Below are 22,427 nucleotides of genomic sequence, written 5' to 3' on the forward strand. Positions count from 1 at the left end.
ACAATAGATGGTGACCAAGTAATCTATTTGAATGATAATGATCAATGGATGAATATTGACCAGATCAACAGGGGAAAACTTCCCTGCTCTTCTTTGAATAATGCTTTGTGGTATTTTAAATCCACCAGAAAGTAGAGCTAGGAATCTCTAAACTTTGTTCATCTTTCTGTCTCTGGTCCAAGTGATTTCTATTTCTGTGATGTTCTAATGTTTGCTATCTGCTTTTTAACACTTTCATTTACTTGTCACTTAGTTAAAAACATTTCATCCTGTAATGAGTATAAGCCAAGAAGTTAGCAATTGGGATATTAGCCTATGAATAATTAACTATCAACAGGATACTCTTAGTTTATTAATGTCTCCTTTAAAAGTAAGGTGCATGTGAAATTAACATTTTAAACATTTGTATGTTGATATTCCAATCAATAATTTCTATTCCACTATCTCACCTTGAATCCACCATATTCAGCATGTATCCCCATTATAATTAATTAATTTGGATGGTAAAGGGTTAGAAACTTCCAGAAAATATTCCAGTATCATTTAATCAAAGAATAGTTTTAGAATGGTTCAAGATTAGTATTCATTAGACAAAAGACGTTAAACTATTTAAGGCATCTTTTGTGCAAGTCTTAAACATTCAGCCATGGAGAAATACTTCATGATCTTTCTCTTTTCTTACAGGTTGGAAATCTTGGTCTCTTGTTCATGCTGCTGTTTTTCATATTTGCAGCTCTTGGAGTTGAACTTTTTGGGGACCTAGGTGAGATAATGCATACTGAAATATATTTATCTTGAGCAAGTGTTTCATTGTTTGATAGCCATCCCTAGTTCCTACAATTGTTTTCATTTTAATTGCCCTTTGGCAATGTGACGTCATAAGAATGGATGGTTGCCCAAATATGACAGTTCATTTTTATCAGTTAGCCAGCAACAGATAACACAGCAATTCCCCAGTGGTGGTGATGTTTGGAATATTCCTCCCCTGCATGTTACCATTCGCCGTAAAAAGCTTCAAATTACTCACACCCTGTATCTCAATCTGTTATTCTTCTAATGCATAACATGGACGGAGATTAGTCATCACAAACTCTGTAAAATATTAATTTTTGTTGTTCTTTGAACAGGTAAGGTTTCCAATAGCTGCAAACAACAGAAGTCTCTAACGCCCATTAGCCTTCGTGTGTAGCTAATTATATGTAGGCCCATTTTGTAGCAGGTCTCCAATTGTCAAATGTATAGCGATGAAACAAGATAAGCCATTTCTTAGACATATACTAATTTTACACTTACTTCAGTGCTTCTTCGAGCACCTTTGCACCATTCACCACAAGCGGGACTTCCTGATGGCCAAACATTTTAATTCCCATTCCCATTCTGGCATGTCAGTCATAGCCTTCTCTTGTGCCAAGAGAAGGTGGAGGAGCAACATCTTATATTCTGTCTGGATACCCTCCAACCTGATGACATGAAAATCGATTTCTCCTTCTGGTAAACAAATTTCCCTCCCTCCCACCTCTCCTTCCTTATTTCCCACTCTGACCTTTTACCTCTTCTTACCTGCCTATTACTTCCCTCTGAGTTCCCTTCTCCTTCCCTTTATCCTATGGTCCACTCTCCTCTCCTATCAGATTCCTTCTCCAGCCCTTGACCTTTCCCACCCACCTACCGCCTTCCAGCTAGCCTCCTTCCCCTACTCCCACCTTTTATCCTGGCGTCTTTCCCCTTCTCAGTCCTGAAGAAGGATCTCAGCCCAAAATGTTGACTGTTTATTCCATATATGCTGCCTGACCTGCTAAGTTCCTCCAGCATTTTATGGGTGTGTTGCTAACTCCGGTGATCCTCCTCCCCTTAGTTGCAATATGGATGCAATAACAGACAGCACTTGGATGAATTGCTCATGAGGATACATATAAAGTTTGATGATATTAATATGTATTTACTGTGACATATTTCATTTTTGAATAACATGGTAGTAAAAGCTTTCTTAACAAAGAATATTTGTTATCCACACTTCTAGACTTAATGATCTCATCAAAATGGATTCAAGTACATTTACAATGTCCTAACCTGGCCCAAAATCAAACATTTTTCCTTGGATTTATACAATATTAAGTATATTTATTAAAGCATAGTTTAAGGGTTAACTAACTGAAAGCTGAAGGTGATTAAAGGAGAGTACCCTATTAGAGCTGATGCCTTTGATCTTACTTCGGATACTGTCTGTGTGGAGTTCACCCGTTCTCCCTGAAACTGTGCAGGTTTTCTCCAGATATTCCAGTTTGCTCCCACGTCCCATAAAGATCCAGGTTGAGGAGGGTTGATGGGAATGTGAGGGAGATATAATGGGTTAGAGGAACTCAGCTGGCCAGGCAGCATCTACAGAAAAGAGTAAACAGTCGAGGTTTCAGGCCAAAACATTCAATCAGGTTTTGGCCCGAATTGTCAAGGGTTTTCTCTTTTCCTTAGATGCTGCCTGGCCTGCTGAGTTCCTCCAGCATTATGTGTATGTTGCTTTGGATTTCCAGCATCTGCAGACTTTCTTACGTTTATAATGGGTTAGAGTAAGATTACTATAAAAATGGATGTTTAATGGTTGCTATGGGTTTGGTGGACCAAAGGACCTACTTTGGTGCTACATGAGAGTGCTGCAGTAACACAGTGGTTAGCAGGAAGCTATTGCAGCTCGGGGCGTTGGGTACAGAGTTCAATTCCAGAGTTCTCTAAAAGAAAATTTTCACATCCTTCCCATGAGGGCATGGATTTCCTCCCACAGTGCAAAGATTTACCAGTTAGTAGGCTCATTGGTCACTGTGATTAGACTAGGGTTGCTGGGCAGTGTAGCTCATTGGGCAGAAGGGCCTGTTCCACGCTGCATCTCTAAATAAATAAAGAGGGAGTCCTGAACTTCTACACAGTATATATGTAAAAGTTCTATCAGAAAATCCAGAAATTCCTCTATTCTCTCAGAAACGTTTTTCATATAAATGTATTGATAATTATTGATGTCCTAATTTTAGAATGTGATGTCTATCATCCCTGTGAGGGCTTGGGACGGCATGCCACTTTCAGAAACTTTGGGATGGCTTTCCTCACCTTGTTCCGTGTATCAACTGGAGACAACTGGAATGGAATAATGAAGGTAAGGTTTTTCCTCTTTTAGTAACATTCCGGTTGCCATTGGAAATGGTCATCCAACATGTTTCCAAACGAAACTTTAAGAGTCCAACTCAACTATTGAAGCTTCAAATAAGCAGCTGATTTCTTATTTAGAAGATCTACCAAGAAAAGAAAAATAATAATTATCTGACACTTTCAAAGTCACCAGGATCCGAACTATTAGTAATGAACTGCTGCTCAAGTGGAGTCACGGTTATATTTTAAGCAAAGCTAGCAAATGGTTTGTATATATCACGGTCTCAAAAATGCTTGCTGGGACAGACATCCACATCATCTATTTTGAATATGTTGGGGTCACTCAGATTAGGCAGAATCTACAAAGGGAAACAAAGTTAACATTTCATGTCATTGTCATTGTATCATAGAAGAACAATTGTTAAGTCCTTCCTATCTATTTAATTGGTGTTCATTTCTTAATTACTTAGCAGTTATTTGTCAAGCACCTGCCTTAACATTTGATAATATCTGATTGTTCTGACACTGGGCACTGCAACATACTTTCTAAGGTCTATGTAACCTGTGCTCTCTTTTAAGTCTCTTAATTTGCCAAAATTGAAACACTATTTTAGGTAATATTACCAACCAACCTTCTCTCATTAAATTTAGAATTTGCATAAAACTATTAACAAAGGGAAGAAATTCATTTCACCATTAGTAGTCTTTGTACCAATATCCAATCAATCAAATCTTTTCATAATTTCAACATCCTTCATTAATCTCTCAAACTGTATCTTCTCCTCTGGAAATAATGCCAATATATTGTTATAAATATTATTTTGGTGGAATTCTTGCTCTGTGTTCCCAGTGCATTCATTTTAAACTGGAGCACTAAATAACTTTTAGTTTTCAAGATTTTTAAAATTCAATATTAAGCTGGAAGTAGATGTTTTAATTGAGCAACATGTATTGTTACAGTAGGGTACAGTTGTCGGGAGGACAAGAATTGCATTAAAATTAATCTAAGCTTGGAGCATTTATTAGTTTGTCCTTGTGATTCTGTAGTCATGCCTTGATTCATTCTGGAATTGGCTTACTTCTTTTACAACTATTTCTTTTACCCCACTGGCAGGATACTTTACGAGACTGTAACCAAGAAGGCACATGTTACAACACAGTGGTATCCCCAATCTACTTTGTGTCGTTCGTACTGACAGCTCAATTTGTACTGGTGAACGTGGTCATCGCAGTACTGATGAAACACTTGGAGGAGAGCAATAAAGAGGCGAAGGAGGAAGCAGAACTTGAGGCAGAGCTGGAACTGGAATTAAAAATGTTAAATACCAATCAAGGGAATATGGACATTATGACTTGGGGAGGCAGTGAAGGCAGAGATGCTGGTGACAGCCCAGGAAGCCCATCTGAGTCTCTCCAAATCAAGATGGATTCACCATTTTCTTTAGAACCACCACTGGTAAGAACAAAACTACCGATCATCTATAGATTTCAAACTGAAAATACGTCACACCATATTTTATTTCTAAACAGAAAGGTAGACCTTGCATTTCTAAAGTGTCTTTTGTGGTCTCAAGTGATCTCAGAATGCGTCACAACTAGCAAACTAATTTTGTTACATAACCACTGTTGTGTAGCAGACCATAGCAACCTCCCATAATTAGCAATGTAATGAGTAGATTTTCATTTTCTTTGATGTTGATAAATATCAACCGCACATATTATAGCCTAATGCAAGAAATGAAATGGGTACCAAGCATAGAAAAACACTTGATCAATAGAAGACTGCTTTTAATTTACTCCATATGCTGTTGGAGCTCTTTACATGAGGAATGGTGTAGTTGTAGCCAATATCTCAAGGTGCCTTTATATTATATTAGATAGAACTCAATCCACTGGGTTTTTTATAGTGAGTCAGTTCTCTCCATAGTCTCTGTCATTGTGCTCTATATTATTTCCAGAGGATTGGTTCCTATTACTGATATTCTAAGAATGTTCTATTTTAAGCAGGAGGAAACAGGAAGACTTAAATATTTTTATGTCTGCACGGCTTTCTTGGAAAGAGCTTTAAAAGCATTGAAGAGTTTGTGAAAAGCAATCATTGTTTCTTTCGACATAGCCAGTTACCATAAATGACAACTGTTTTAGGTAATAATTTAAGAATAAAAGAATTCCTAAAGAATTCCTGTGATGTTCTTCAATGGTGCCATAAAACCCACATCTACCTAAGAGAATAGATGTGGCTTTAGTTTAAGATTTTACTAAAAAGCCAGCACCTTCTGTGTGCCCTCCCACATCACTACTCTCTGATCATTCTCTGAAACCTCTAAATCCTTCTGAAGTCTTTGAGTCGCAACTTATACCTCTTGAATGCTGTAACAATGTAATAATGTATGTGCATGAACTTGCTTCTGAAATTCGGCTTCATTGACTTCAGTGGAGCTACATTTAAGAAACATAGTTCATATGAACAGAAGTCAAGTTACAGAGAGAGAGAGAAAGGAAGAGAGGGAAGAGACTGCAGATGCTGGAATATGGAGCAACACTAAAACTCTTATAGTTAATGATGGTTCCAGCAACCCAATATTGCTGTCCCAGTGCTTATGGTTGGCCATACTTATTGTGAGGAACTCAGCAGGCTGGGCAGCATCTGTGGAAATAAATGTGGATGCAGTGGATGCTGGAATATGGAGCAACACTAAAACATTTGGAAGATTTTGGTAGGTCAGGCAACATCAAAGTTGGGAAATAGTTGACATTTCAGGTTGAGACCAGATGAAAGGTCTTGACCCAAAACATCGACAGTCTGTTTCTCTCCATAGATGCTGACTGACCCGCTGAGTTCCCCCAGTGCTTTTGTGTTGTTGCAGAAGACAAATTACTATCCTTTTATGTCTTCAGAGTAAATTTGGAACAGACAGTAGTTTATTTGATGAGACTAATGAACCAAAGATAGTCAACAGATGGTAATTAAGTTTGTTGAAAAGTATAAAAGTATTGGATCCATGGTTCGGCGCATTAAAGTCTTGAACTTAAAAAAGGCTAACTTTCAGAATGGAGAGTAGATTAACCACAACATCTATTCATTGTTAAGTCAACAAAGCAAAGCAAATTCATTTAAGTAGTTAATTAATGTACTAGAAAAGAGATTTTTAATCCCTGGATGCGAATGATAAGAACCAACATTAAACAAAATGGAAAAGTTTATATGAAGACAAAAATTAGTGGTAGAATGAGGAGATCAAGACTTACAGAGGGAAGAGAAGTAACTGTAATGAGTGCCAGGACAAAATGTAACAAAATACACTTTCAGATGGTATCAACTTCAATAAAAAAATATTTTACGTGCAGTGAGAGAGGATAGATTTAGATATGACAATAGTTGAACACAAACACGTAACTGTGTGGGTAGAATGATAACAGATGTAGTGCAATATATTCCCATCTGCCATTTGTACAGTTGATGTAAACTTTGAATATAAGAAGGAGAGATTGGATTACAATTTAAGTGGAGAATCATTGAGACTGATTTGGAGGGTCAGGCATGAAAGTTAGAAGGTGATTTTAAAAAAAGGCAGAGGTGTGATGGCCTTCACAAGAAGAGGTATAAGCACAGCTGTACTAACACAGTACTAATAAAGCACAATTGGCGTATTATGCTCAGTTTTAACGTCGCACTTAAGGAAGGGTAGCGTTACCTTGGCATTCAGAAAGAATTCACAAGAAGTATATGTAGAAAGAGAAGTGAAATATGATAGGCAATTGGGTAAACTTTGGGTTTATGTCAAATGGAAAATAACTTAATGTTTAATATTTCAATTAGTTCCTCTGTCTTTACAAATATATAAATGATATAAATCCTCTACAAAATACCTCAGCATGTTGTCACCTCACAAATCTATGCATATCTTTCTGTCAACTCTACTCAAATGTCTCCTTGTAGCTAGCTGTCTTAGCCACAGCACTGAGTGGCCCAAACAGATGACATTATCTGTCAGGGTTCCCAAATTGGTCACAGCATCAGCTGATGGGTTTGCGTCCAAGAACCACGTTCACCTTCAAACAAGAGGAAATAGGCAGATACTGGAAATCCAAGCAATATCTACAAAATGCTGGAGGAATTCAGCTGGCCAGGCAGCATCTATGGAAAAAGAGTAAACAGTCAACATTTTAGGCCACGACCCTTCATCTCAAATGTCCAAAAAGCCCAAAACGTCAACTGTTTACTCTTTTTCATAGATGCTGCCTGATCTGCTGAATTCCTCCAGCAACTTGTGTGTGTTACCACGTTCAACCTGCTACTTTCCCTTGGATGTCAGAATCCCCTCCCAGTGAAAAACTTTGATAACCTGTCACCCCACCTCCACTCCTCTCCAACTTCCACGACCTTAATAGTCCATGTCGGACTGAAACTCTACCTATCCCTTCTGATTTGTCCATTGCTAGGACTGATTTGAGCCTCTAGGAGTCTCTGACCAAGTAAGTTGTGGAGTTTTGTACATTATGATGTTGCTGAGTATTGTCCTTGATGACTGCACCTGAACTTTGAGGCAGACTACACTGGGTTCAGATCCCACTCCAGAGACTTTACTACAAAAATCTCATTTTAAACTGCAATCCAGCATTTAGTGTTGGGCATGTGGCCAAGTGGTTAAGGTGTTCGTCTACTTATCTCAAGGTCGCTAGTTCGAGCTTCAGCTGTGGCAATGTGTTTGTGCTCTTGAGCAAGGCACTTAATCACACATTGCTCTAGTCTGTGCGAGAAGTGGTGCCCCCCCATAGACTTCCAATCTGCGCCTTGTAAGGCATGAAAATGTCCGATGCAGACCTCTCACGGTCTGAGTCGACGTTCCCTCCCTCCCAGCATCGAGGGGTGCTGCATTATTGGAGGTGCTATTTTTACACCAAGGCCTGGCCTCCTCTCCTCTCTCAGATAAATGTAATAATTCCAAAAGCAATACTTAAGGAATAGTCAATTTCCTTTTGGTGTCCTAGCTTATTTCTTATCTATTTATCACCATTGCCGTTATAAATTATCTGCCATTCCTCACACTGGTTTTTTGTGGAATATCTGTGAGTTATAATGTCGTAATATTGCTGGTAGGTTTTGTGCAGTTTAGCTTCAGGTATCAAGATGGGATCATATTGGAAAATAATTTGGAAAACTCTGTCCTTTGTGACTGATGGACTGTGACCTGGACCACTAGTCTTCTTTATTTCTTCATCCCCTACAGCTTTTAATGAAGTCAATCTCTCCACTAAATTTCATCTCAGTGGACCAGCCTCTTCTTGGTCCCATTCTTAGCAAACCAGAAGAATGCAGTCTAGTGGCTTCACTTAAGCTGTGGAGTCTTCAAAGATCTAACTTTCATTTCTCCACCACTGTGACATTTCTCACTAATACCACTCACTGATCAGCTTCTGCATGTATCCAGATATACCTCTGTACCACGTTGCTCAACCCCTCTGTGCTATACTGATGTCCTGCCTTTGAGGAGACACCCTTCTATATTTTGAGAAGTCCAATATTATCATCTTTTTCTTCCATTACAAACACTGTACTCATAAACTCTCAGATTCTACAACTCACCTCCAGACTAGAAACAATTTGTAGCAGCTACCAACTTGCATGTCCTTAGGATGTGAGAGGGGACTAGAGCAGTCACAGAGACAGTATCATGCTCCCTACTAACAGCACCCTCAGTCAGGACTGAACATGGGTCTCTGGGGCTGCAAGACAGCAGCTACACTAACTGCCGTTTAACACCCTTGTCAAACAGTAATCCATCTGTCTCGTTCCAAATGTTTTAATTGACTCCCTACTTCAACAGAAGGGAGAGAATTCCAAATTTCAATGACCCTTTGCATGAACAAGTACTTGATTGCTTTTAGTGAATCGGGTTAATGGTACATAAGTGAAAATACCTCAATAAGGAAACAGCTCAGGGATATCAGGGATAGATGTGCAAATATAACATTAATCTTGATATATACAATATAAGGCAAGATGATTGTCTACAGAATTAAATATCTTGTTTTGAATTGGCTGAAAGGAAAAAAGATTAGCATGTCTGGAGTGCCATGAACCACAGTGGATTCTGATGAGCAACCTCCAAAAGCAGGTTTCCTCAGCTGATCCTGGAGGAATAAAAGTAGAGATTTGTTAGAACCTCTTATACTAAATGATGGTTGTAGCGACCCAGTATTGCTGTCCCAGTGCTTATGGCTGGCCATACTTATTGTGAGGAACTCAGCAGGCTGGGCAGCAGCTGTGGAAATAAATAAATAAATAGTTGGTGTTTCGGGCCCAGAACGTCCTTCAGGCCAGGAAAGGAAGGGGGAAAGTACCAGAATATTAAAGTGGGAGGAAGGAAAGGAGGACCAGCTTGAAGTTTATAGGTGAAGCCAGGTGGGTGAGAAAGGTAAAGGGCTGGAGAAGTAATCTGATAGGAGAGGAGAGTGGACCATGGGAAAAGAGAAGAAGGAGATGACAGACAGGTGAGGAGAAGGGGTAAGAAGACAGAGTGGGGAATAGAAGCAGAGGGAAGCAGAGGGAAAAAAGTTACCGGAAGAAGAAATCATGCTGTCAGGTTGGAGGCTACCTGAGGTTAGGAGGTGTTGCTCCTCCACCCTGAGAGTGACCCCATCCTGGCAAAAGAGGGGCCAAGGTCTGACAGATCAGAACGGGAATGGAGATAGGAATTAAAATGGTTGGCCACCAGGAAATTCCACTTTTTGGCAGATGGAGTGGAAGTGCTTCACAAAATGGTACCCCAATTTATGTCGGGTAAACCAATGTAGAGAAGGCCACATCAGGAGTAACGGATACAATAGATTTGCAGGTGAAGTGTTACCTTGCCTGGAAGGACTGTTTGGGACCCTGAATGGAGGTAAGGGAGGAGATGAATGGGCATTTCTGTTGCTTGCAGGGATATATGCTAGGAGGGAGATTAGTGTGGAAGGAAGAATGGACAAAGGAATCACAGAGGGAGCGATTGCTGTGGAAAGAGAAGAATTAAATGGAGTAAAGATGTGCTTAGTGGTAGGATCCTGTTGAAGATGTGGAGTATGATATGTTGAATGCGAAGGCTCATGTGGTGATAGGTAAGAACAAAGGAAACTCTATCCCTGTTAAGGTGGCGGGTAGATGAGTTGAGCATGGATGTCTAGGAAATGGATGAGATGTGGGTGAGGGCAGCATCAATAGTGGAGGAACTCAACCAGCTCACATCCACTTGGGCTTGCAGTACTGATGCCAATAGAACATATGTGGTATTTTCCATATGGTTACTGGTATACATAGATACTGTGTGGTCACACCTGCCAGCCTCAATTGCTGTACCCAAGGCACTTCTAGCATCTCTGGAAGTTCCCCGTTAACCCTTACAACTCACCTAGCTGCTCAACCCCATGAGTTAATATTATCAACGATCTGATACTGAAGCATTACTGAAACATTATTCAAAGAGGGATGAGACTAGAAGGCTAACATTCATAGTTACAGAGTTTAAAGGAGAATTAGAAAGGAAGGGGTGACCAAATTAGTTTAAAAAAACAAGTACAGCTTGGAAAGGGTGATATGTTGGGCTGATCACCAAATTAGGCTATACGATTTGTACTGAAGAAGAAAAAAGATGCAATCACACCACTGGGATGTACTAAAGGTTTCCCTAAAGAGGCTGAAGGAGATAAAAGAGGAAATCTACAAACTTGTGCCAAGTATAAAATAACTGGAGTTGTTCTAGCAGGGAATTTCAATCATTCTAATTCTTAGTAGAATATAGTAAAGGTATGAGAGCATAGAATTCATAAATTGCATTAAGAAGCATTTTTTGAAGCCAGTTTCTAGCAGGCACAGATGAGAACAAATGAAGGATTTATTTTTAGGGAATGAAGCCGGATGGGATGAGGAAATAAGCGTTCCACTTAGAATGTAGAAAGGGACTGGATCTCTTTCTGAAAGGATGGTAGGGGCAGATCCCTATTACATTTAAAAAGTAATTTAGATGTATACTTGAAAATCCATAACCTGCAGGCCTACAGAGCTATTTCTGGAAGGTGGGATTAAGCTGGGAAACTCTTTTATAACTAGCAAGAGCAAGATGAGCCAAATAGCCTTAAACTGTGCTGAAAGTAATTTCTGTTTCTATGATTTCAATGATTTGAAAATGGCTTATCAAAACTTTTACCTAACATACAATTCTTAGGCCTCCAGGCCTTTTCAATGCCTTGACTACATCTAGTCCACTTGTACACATATAGATTTCTATCTTAGTGAGCATTCCAGCCCCCAAACTAATGAGCAAGGTCTATTTAAGATTTAGGAAACCAGTGATTCCCAGTATTCAGAGGTCCTAACAGTAGCCTCATCTATTTTTGTCTCTGATAATTATTGGTTGATGGCAGACAAACCTTGCACAGCCAAAGGAAAACTGCATGAAATCTAAGCCCTACTATGTTCAAATCCTAGCCTATTTCAGTGCTTTTTCTCCACATTCCTTCAGTGTTGCTAAAAGTCATGAGAAGTTTCAGCCACAGCAGTCTATCATCTGTTTTGTTATCCAAATACCATTCAGTCAAGTTAAGAATTACCATCTCTGGTTCAAGTTATTCCTGAAACCTAATAGTTTCTCACCTTGACTGCCCTAACTTCACAATCTCACCTATGTATCCATCTTCTCAAGCACTACCCTGGAACAGATGATTCTTTATTTTCAAAAAGCCAATATGGCTAAATAATAAATAAAGGTGTTTAGAAAAAATTAAAAACATTCATGCATTATTAACATCTTGTGTTTTTTCTCTGAAGATTGAAGACAATGCGTTAGAGATTTTTTTTAAATCCTGAGGACTGCAGGACAATCCTGGGATGTTTAGGTCAACTTTATAGCTCTCCAAAGCCATAATGAGTGTGTGTGTGAATGAAATTGAACTTTATAACTTTTCTTCCAATTTGCTTTCATTTATCTGTTGTAGAGATATAGAAGATTATAAGTTATTTCTGAATGCAGGAAAATAGATGCATAGACTGAGAAATTTCAGAACTGAAATGAGGGTGGTTAATGACTTTTAATCTTATTGTGTCAGACAGGTTGCTGTAAGACAGGTAATTATGTAATATTTTAACACTGGAAACATTTTATGCAAAGGAAAAATGTACTGTATCTAATAATTTTGCATCAGGATCTTAAATGAGAAATAAGAATATGTTGCAATGAATAACTTGAACATACAATTAAATTAATCTATTTGCCTTTCAATTTTTGGAACCAGTGCCTTCATTGTTGATGTGGATTTGATGACATTTCTTTTCCATCTCCTGTCCACACCTTTTTCTCCATTCATGTAATTCCTCTTTATCCACTATTCCCCGTCCCTTCTCCTTCCAACGTTTCTTCCTGCCTACTTTGCATAAACAGGACAAGCAATTTTTTGACAACGTCTCCCTGCTGATCCAAGGCTCATTGGAAGGAGAGTTAACCCTCATGGACAATCTCTCGGGTTCTGTCTGCCACAACTATGCCATCCCACAGCAAAACAAATGCTGCACTGAGAAACAGGTTAATAATTCTAAATTCTTTGTCAAAGTCCTGCGTTCAGATTTAGAACCTAGGAATTAACTAAAAAGATCAAGACTAACCGAGGCAAAGGAATGCAAGAAATGTACTGGCAACTTTTCAATACTCTCATTTTAGCTAGTATAGCATAGAGGCTATTTTTCACTCCCTGAAGGAACAAACAAGGGTAAACTGCACTTAAATCAATGAAACTTAATTTCTATTTCTATTTATGGAGTTTTATACCTCTTTGGTAAGTGTTTCTCTCTCTAAAGGAAATAGAAAATATGCACCATCCAAGAAGCATATAGACTTGTACTCAGCATGTTTAAGAATAGTTTATAAAGTAAAAAGAAAATCACATTGTTGCTCTCACAACAGCTGGAAACCCTTAGACACACCTAAACCATAGTACTTTTGAAGTGTAATTGAGGTTGACCATGGATGTTACATCCCAGCAAGCCAGGCCAGGTATGAAATGGAGAGTAAGCTGTTGCTCATGTAGGAGGCTCTCTCTCTTCACGCAGTTGATGAATCCAAAGGAATGGTAGTGACTGATAGAGTTTTGCACCAGCAGTGTCACAGGAGTTGCCAGTCAGTGTTGAACTCAACATAAGACTGCTTTAGGGACTCCATCTCCAGATTCTTCCTCAGGGTTTACTCCCAAAGCCTTCCCCATGAGTGGGTATAGCCACAAGGCAGTGGAGGTTTGAGGTCAGAGTTTTCCTTCTAGATGGCTGACGAGGCCCATTTACCCGAAGAGACTTACCTTTGTCCCTTCTTCTGTTAGTAGAAATAGTTCTGCCAGGCTTTGTAGCTCAGTCACACGTGAAGGTCAGAAGCTGGACTTGGTTGTCAGAGGCTATTTGAGGTGCGTGCCATTGGGAGCTTTCAGTAGGTAGTAGGAGCTTATCCCCACAACCACACCAGACTATAATAATCTTAAGGAATCGAAGTGTAGTTATACCACAACAAGTGACTATCTAAAAACAACCAGCTATTTGCCTAGATATCCAATTGCTTAGCACCAGCCATTTTGTGATTCGGTTTCTATGAAGAATCAAACATAAAGGAAAATAGGATACTTGTGTGAATTACACACTTGTTGGTCCATTACACCCTGAGACATTTTACACTGTGCAATGTTAAGGTTCAGGTAATTCTTAGACTACCCCTCCCTCCTCAACTTTCTGACTCAGAGACAAAAGTGCTATCACGGAACCATAGCTAACATGTTCAGAGGTGCATGCACTTGTCAGAGGTAGAAAGTCTGGAGGCTGAAAATAAGAGAAGGATTACCTTTTACCAGTATTAATTCTTCCGACAGTATATGCTATCAAATTGTACAAAACGGTATCTGATATACAGTATACCAGCAGTAGTCAAGCCTTGGGCATAGACAGCTTGTCAGGTGTATAAATTATGTGCTGCGATAGATTAGACCCCTTGAGAATGAATGAGCAATATTCATGTCCTGGGCAGACTCCACTTCCCAGCTGTGTGAGCATTATTCAAGTCTGGGATAACTTTGGGATTTTGTGCGATTGTTGTTTGGTGTTTGACTGTTACACCTCATTTTAAAGCCATAAACAATTAATGTCAAGAAAGATGGTTGATATCTTGAAATATTATTGTGTGTAATGACCCTCAAAGCTAATTACGAGGAAGCTTGTAATTCTGGCCATTAGAAGATTTCCAGGCCCACTTTCTGAATATATACTGGCAGCCAAGAGTCTCGCTGGCTCTTAATATGTATTGGATTTTACTGTATGTTGATACCTGGGAAGGTTCCCTTCTTGTGCTGTGAATGCACTAAGACAGCTCCTAACCCATTAGGTATTGGAAATGAGGAATTGAAGACTATTCTGGATTTCCACCTCTTGTTCATTCTGAGAGATGAGGCAATATTTATGCAAAAAATTCCTACTGGAAATAAAGGAGATAGATTTGTTGCAAATGTATTTTATCTAAATTTAATTAGGAGCCACTGGAGATGAAAGAAGAAATCTCATTTATAACATCCCATTCATATTCTCAGAGTGTTGCATGCATTTACTACTGATTCAATAGTCACAAAGAAAAGAGTGAAGGTTGGAATGATACATTCTCTGATCTGATATGCAAATTATTGAGATTTGGGATTTGGTCCTCATACTGAATGGGTCTTTCTGGGCATCAATAAAGATGCTTCAGTCTGTGAGGGAATTGGAACCTCGCCCACGATTCCTGCACTGGTTGTTGTTTGGTAATCCTGCACTGTTGTAGGTGTTGAATGAGAATAGGACTGTATTCTACTGTACTGCTGCTACCCCATGATAAGACTCCCAGCTGCCATTCAGTGTTAGGCTCACACATAAAGATACCAACTGAACAATAACAGCAACTTCCGGAGAGAGACAGGCAGAAAATTTTAAAAGATTATCAGCAGTATCTATATCTTTACTTTTGGCTAGTTCAATGTTGGCATATCTTTGTCACCTCTCTTTTTTATTGAGAGAAATGGTTAACTTTTCTAATTTGGGAATTAATAAACAGCAGAAATAATCGAAGGAAAATTTTGGGTTAGAAAGGCAATTAGTTTTAAGTTATAAGAGATGATAAATTTCACATTTCAATTTTAAACTCTCATGCACCTTACTTATTCCAGGCCTTTCAAGTCTTGTCTCAATGTTAGACTGAGATTCTAGATCTGGACAGGACAATTTTTTTATCATGTGTTGTTGTAACTTTATTCCCTTTTCTTTTTGGATGAGTCTGTGCTCACTTGCAGGGTTATGTATTGTGGCAAATTAATGCAATTAATTTAATATTTCCATCCTCAGAGTCCATGCTATGATGCATCCTGGTCAGTTTGAATACTTTGTATTTCACACATCATACAACTAATATTGGACAATCATTGTTTCTCAGCCAAGTCTAACCTGGAGGAAACGTGCTAAGGGCTCGCAGAAACATTAAGCTCCCACCCAGCCCTTCCACATGCTCACTCCTCACCCTTCCCATTCTACCTGGTATGCAGAATGAAGGTAGCCAAGTGTCTATATTGAACTTCCTCCCAGGTTGCTTCCAGACTTCTCTGACAGGTTTCCTCTACAACAGTTCGAATGAGTTGCAAAGTAGTAGTTCTCTGTCGAAGAAAAGTGAAAGTATTGAAAGTAAAATGTCTCCTTATAACTATACTCTGACCAATCTCCTTCTATCATGTCTTTCTCCGTATGCCTTCACTGGCAATCATTCCTTGCTGATAACATTCCCTTGGAGTGAACACAGACAAAAGGAACGCTGGGTATTATGTTTTTCAGTACCTGAACGTCAAGCCATATCTGAAACTTAAAATAGCACACAGAGCTTTCAATATGGTTCTATTTTTTTTTAGAGAGACAGTGAAGTTTGATTATTAGTGAATTAGGAGTAGGCGTCCTCTATCTGCTCTCAATAGAAATTGAAAACCAATCAGGATTGGTATTTTAAAACCGCAAACACAAGGAAATCTGCAGATGCTGGAATTCCAAGCAACACACATAAAAGTTGCTGGTGAATGCAGCAGGCCAGGCAGCATCTATTGGAAGAGGTACAGTTGACGTTTCGGGCCAAGACCCTGCGTCAGGACTAACTGAAAGAAGAGCCAGTTCTCTTACTAGCTCTTCTTTCAGTTAGTCCTGACGAAGGGTCTCGGCCCGAAACGTCAACCGTACCTCTTCCAATAGATCCTGCCTGGCCTGCTGCGTTCACCAGCAACTTTTATGTGTGAGGATTGGTGTTTTCCTTTCTTTAACTGAGGCCAACTCTTGTATCCCAGTAACACAGCCAAAAGAACAATATCACCAACTGTGTCTAGATCCTCCTGATTTGTGTGATTTAAGTACTACTGCAGTAACTATGCTAAATCTATTAGAATCCTCCACAGTTAGTTCACATTACAACATATTTAATTCCTGGAATGTAATTGACTCAGACAGTGACAGTAGCCCACTATGTTGTTCTGGCTCATTGTTTGAAAAATTATTCAGTTTGTTCTACTTTCCTGCTGTTTCCCCCTTTTCTTACAAATTTATATTAGTTTTTAGCACACGTCCAGTTATCTTCTGAGAGTTGCCAGTGTTTCTACTTTGATCACACTTTCTGAAGAAGAAGCATTGCATTTGATTTATTGATGGCCCTCACCAAGTAGTAACATTGAAATTTAAGAATAAGAACTGTAATGTCCAAGATCTGACCTGTAAAATGAACCTTCCAAGCATGAAACAAAGTGAGATTGGGGCAAAGCAATGTAATGTCATAATAAGGTACTGCCCAAATCAGTCTTTACTATTTAAAGTGAGAAATTTGATTTCTATATATGAAAAAGAATTTGATTGAAATAACTTGTTCTGCTCTCTCATTGTAACTATTTAAAGGTTGCATGGGACCTTTGATCATCATTTTAATTTAAACCAATGTTTCATACTAAACTGTTATGGCCAGCTCAGTCTTGCCTTTGATAATAACAACTTTGGGCTTTATTTTTCCACTGTGTATAATATTTAGATCGTTCATTCACTGCCTCAGCAACCCAAGTACCACTGACTATTTTGTTCAATGAGTTGGTATTTAGTATATCAAGCTCCCCTACCATACAGCTGTACCAAGAATGATTTTTGCTTTCACCTTCAATCTGTACAATACCTTTTGCTCCTATGGAGACTGTCCAATGGGTCCCTGCAGTGGTAAATTAGAGGGTGGAAAATCTGCCTGTTTTTTTTCCAATCGGATCACTGACATCTGCTCAACAGAAAGTGTGATCACCAATCAAAGTACAATTGACGATGCCCTCCATAATCAAACTGCCGCTGAAGAGCACAAGCAAAGGGTCAAATATGAAGAATGATCACTCAGCTGAGGTAATGGAATGCTGCTAATTTTATGAAACTGAATCACAGCACAGCTGCCGAGTCAAGGTGAAAATTAGTCCACTAAATTATGGCATTTGAACTGCAATGCAGTACCAAACCTTTTAATACATAAACATAAAGATATCAGTTAATTTCAGTTGACACTATCACAGTTATGTGAAATGAGGCTCTACACCTGTACACAGTTCCTGATATACATAATCCTCCGCTCAGCAATTTTAATGACTTACTCTTCCCTCTGCATCGCAAATCTGATTCGTATGGTATAGTCATAGTCATAGTCATACTTTATTGATCCCAGGCGGAAATTGGTTTTCGTTACAGTTGCACCATAAATAATAAATAGTAATAGAACCATAAATAGTTAAATAGTAATATGTAATTTATGCCAGTAAATTATGAAATAAGTCCAGGATCAGCCTATCGGCTCAGGGTGTCTGACCCTCCAAGGGAGGAGTTGTAAAGTTTGATGGCCACAGGCAGGAATGACTTCCTATGACGCTCTGTGCTGCATCTCGGTGGAATGAGTCTCTGGATGAATGTACTCCTCTGCCCAACCAGTACATTATGTAGTGGATGGGAGGTATTGACCAAGATGTCATGCAACTTAGACAGCATCCTCTTTTCAGACACCACCGTGAGAGAGTCCAGTTCCATCCCCACAACATCACTGGCCTTACGAATGAGTTTGTTGATTCTGTTGGTGTCTGCTACCCTCAGCCTGCTGCCCCAGCACACAACAGCAAACATGATCGCACTGGCCACTGCAGACTCGTAGAACATCCTCAGCATCGTCCAGCAGATGTTAAAGGACCTCAGTCTCCTCAGGAAATAGAGGCGGCTCTGACCCTTCTTGTAGACAGCCTCAGGGTTCTTGACCAGTCCAGTTTATTGTCAATTCGTATCCCCAGGTATTTGTAATCCTCCACCATGTCCGCACTGACCCCCTGGATGGAAACAGGGGTCACCGGTACCTTAGCTCTCCTCAGGTCTACCACCAGCTCCTTAGTCTTTTTCACGTTAAGCTGCAGATAATTCTGCTCACACCATGTGACAAAGTTTCCTACCATAGCCCTATACTCAGCCTCATCTCCCTTGCTGATGCATCCAACTATGGCAGAGTCATCAGAAAACTTCTGAAGATGACAAGGCTCTGTGCAGTAGTTGAAGTCCGAAGTGTAAATGGTGAAGAGAAAGGGAGACAAGACAGTCCCCTGTGGAGCCCCAGTGCTGCTGATCACTCTGTCGGACACACAGTGTTGCAAGCACACGTACTGTGGTCTGCCAGTCAGGTAATCAAGAATCCATGACACCAGGGGAGCATCCACCTGCATCGCTGTCAGCTTCTCCCCCAGCAGAGCAGGGTGGATGGTGTTGAACGCACTGGAGAAGTCAAAAAACATGACCCTCACAGTGCTCGCTGGCTTGTCCAGGTGGGCGTAGACATGGTATAATTTGTTAGTACCACAGCTGGTAAGAAACACTGCTTTAAGTTTGATATTTCACTGACATGTTACCACGTAAGTGATGTGTCCAAACAAAGTAATCTCTGACAAACTTAGGGCAACTTTTGTAAAGTGCATAGTGTGTATAAATTAATCTGGTTATTGATTTTAATGCGAAAGAGATATAATTCTGAAATAAACCGTTCAATTTTCACTTAAATGAAAACCAACATTTTAAGACTAAAGGTAAGAAATTGCTTATAGATTATGGATGGGAGGTGCTAGTGCTAAAACTGTCTTATTTAATACCTGAGGACATTGCTTTGTGTGTTCTCTTCTGGGATAATGGGGATTAAATGTCATCCAAATTTGTCCTTTGCAATGTTCTACAAAACTTTCAAGAGCCTTGCTTGCTCCAGAATGGGTTCTTGATGAAAACACTGGGGAAGGGAGGGAGGAGGTTAAATCTTTCTCTCTTTGGCAGTGAAGTAAGGGATTGCCTGTTACTCAACCATTGCCAAAGTCTGCAGGCAGGGACATCCATCATTAATGTGGGACAGATAAATGATCCTGGCCACTTTGATTTCAGCCATCACAAAACACAATGGAAATACATCTCATTTGCTTTATTTTCTACCTTGAATTACAGGTGTTGATTAAAAGGAACATTTAATTTTGCATAATGCAGTTGTTTTTAAGCAGTATCAATGGCGTAAAATTTGTTTCGGTGTCAATAAGCTCAGTGGAACTGTAATCTAGTCCCCAGTCCTGCATTAACAGGGTTCCATGTTCCAACCGAATGCTGATTTCTCCTTACATCTGAAGTATTTAGGAGAGATTTAGAATACATTCCTCAACTCTTTAATCCACAGCATGCTGCAGATGGCTTCAGCCTCTGCAGGATTGATTTTCTGGATAGTGCAACCATTTTGGAAAAAAAATGCAATATCCTGACAGTGCAATCAAGTTGGTAGATTGAGATTCACCCAGGGAAATAAAACCAAAATAACAGTGGAAAATGTTGGAAATACTGAGCAAGTTAGGCAGCTTAATTGGAGAAACAAATCTCAGATCAATACACTTAAGGGATGGAAAACAAGAGGGATTAAATGACAGATGTAACATTGTGAGGCTAAAGGTGGCATTAGGAAATCTTCAACAAATATGTGAGCTATCTAGAGCAGGGGTTCCCAACCTGGGGTCCATGGACCCCTTGCTTGATGGTATTGGTCATTGCCCAAAAAAGGTTGAGAACCCCTGATCTAGAAGAACTTACAGTGACTGCTGGAAGTCAAAACCAAACAATGCTGGAAATTTCATTTTTGCAGTCAGCATTGACCACAGAAGGATGTAATATTCCAAGTCAGAAGATCAGGTGCTGGCTCTCTTCATTCTGACTGCAGCATCCCTGTCCTCAGCCAGTGAAACATAGAAAATAGGTGCAGGAGTAGGCCATTCGGCCCTTCACACCTGCACCGCCATTTATTATGATCATGGCTGATCATCCAACTCAGAGCCCTGCACCAGCCTTCCCTTCATACCCCCTGATCCCCATAGCCACAAGGGCCATATCTAACTCCCTCTTAAATATAGCCAATGAACTGGCCTCAACTGTTTCCTGTGGCAGAGAATTCCACAGATTCACCACTCCCTGTGTGAAGAAGTTTTTCTTAATCTCGGTCCTAAAAGGCTTCCCCTTTATCCTCAAACTGTGACCCCGCGTTCTGGACTTCCCCAACATCCGGAATAATTTTCCTGCATCTAGCCTGTCCGATCCCTTTAGGATTTTATATGTTTCAATAAGATCCCCCCTCAATCTTCTAAATTCCAACGAGTATAAGCCTAGTTCATCCAGTCTTTCATCATATGAAAGTCCTGCCATCCCAAGAATCAATCTGGTGAACCTTCTTTGTACTCCCTCTATGGCAAGGATGTCTTTCTTCAGATTAGGGGAACAAATCTGCACACAATACTCCAGGTGTGGTCTCACCAAGGCCTTGTACAACTGCAGTAGTACCTCCCTGCTCCTGTACCCGAATCCTCTCGCTATGAATGCCAGCATACCATTCCCCTTTTTCACCGCCTGCTGTACCTGCATGCCCACTTTCAATGACTGGTGTATAATGACACCCAGGTCTCGTTGCACCTCCCCTTTTCCTAATCGGCCACCATTCAGATAATAATCTGTTTTCCTGTTTTTGCCACCAAAGTGGATAACTTCACATTTATCCACATTAAATTGCATCTGCCATGAATTTGCCCACTCACCTAACCTATCCAAGTCATCCTGCATCCTCTTAGCGTCCTCCTCACAGCTAACACTGTCGCCCAGCTTCGTGTCATCCGCAAACTTGGAGATGCTGCATTTAATTCCCTCATCTAAGTCATTAATATATATTGTAAACAACTGGGGTCCCAGCACTGAGCCTTGCAGTACCCCACTAGTCACTGCCTGCCATTCTGAAAAGGTCCCGTTTATTCCCACTCTTTGCTTCCCGTCTGCCAACCAATTCTCTATCCACATCAATACCTTACCCCCAATACCGTGTGCTTTAAGTTTGCACACTAATCTCCTGTGTGGGACCTTGTCAAAGGCCTTTTGAAAATCCAAATATACCACATCCACTGGTTCTCCCCTATCCACTCTACTAGTTACATCCTCAAAAAATTCTATGAGATTCGTCAGACATGATTTTCCTTTCACAAATCTATGATGACTTTGTCCGATGATTTCACCGCTTTCCAAATGTGCTGTTATCACATCTTTGATAACTGACTCTAGCATTTTCCCCACCACCGATGTCAGGCTAACCGGTCTATAATTCCCCGGTTTCTCTCTCCCTCCTTTCTTAAAAAGTGGGGTTACATTAGCCACACTCCAATCCTCAGGAACTAGTCCAGAATCTAAAGAGTTTTGAAAAATTATCACTAATGCATCCACTATTTCTTGGGCTACTTCCTTAAGCACTCTGGGATGCAGACCATCTGGCCCTGGGGATTTATCTGCCTTCAATCCCTTCAATTTACCTAACACCACTTCCCTACTAACACATATTTCCCTCAGTTCCTCCATCTCACTGGACCCTCTGTCCCCTACTATTTCCAGACGATTATTTATGTCCTCCTTAGTGAAGATAGAACCAAAGTAGTTTTTCAATTGGTCTGCCATGTCCTTGCTCCCTATAATCAATTTACCTGTTTCTGTCTGTAGGGGACCTACATTTGTCTTAACCAATCTTTTTCTTTTCACATATCTATAAAAGCTTTTACAGTCAGTTTTTATGTTCCCTGCCTGTTTTCTCTCATAATCCTTTTTCCCCTTCCTAATTAAACCCTTTGTCCACCTCTGCTGGATTCTGAATTTCTCCCAGTCCTCAGATGAGCCACTTTTTCTGGCTAAT

At 39.9% G+C, this 22,427-nt stretch overlaps 1 protein-coding gene across 2 annotated transcripts in view; it reads left to right on the forward strand.

Annotated features, from left to right (window-relative positions):
* Positions 1 to 22,427, forward strand: part of cacna1g (calcium channel, voltage-dependent, T type, alpha 1G subunit) — a 360,201-nt gene that overhangs the window by 296,668 nt on the left and 41,106 nt on the right. For both annotated transcript variants that reach the window (XM_072242528.1, XM_072242529.1), the window contains 4 exons: positions 685 to 763; positions 3,021 to 3,142; positions 4,250 to 4,591; positions 12,552 to 12,692. In XM_072242528.1, coding sequence (XP_072098629.1) covers positions 685 to 763; positions 3,021 to 3,142; positions 4,250 to 4,591; positions 12,552 to 12,692 — 684 coding nt within the window. The remainder of the gene's footprint in view (positions 1 to 684; positions 764 to 3,020; positions 3,143 to 4,249; positions 4,592 to 12,551; positions 12,693 to 22,427) is intronic.

The sequence above is a fragment of the Mobula birostris genome, chromosome 24, assembly GCF_030028105.1.
Source record: "Mobula birostris isolate sMobBir1 chromosome 24, sMobBir1.hap1, whole genome shotgun sequence".
Taxonomy (NCBI): Eukaryota; Metazoa; Chordata; class Chondrichthyes; order Myliobatiformes; family Myliobatidae; genus Mobula; species Mobula birostris.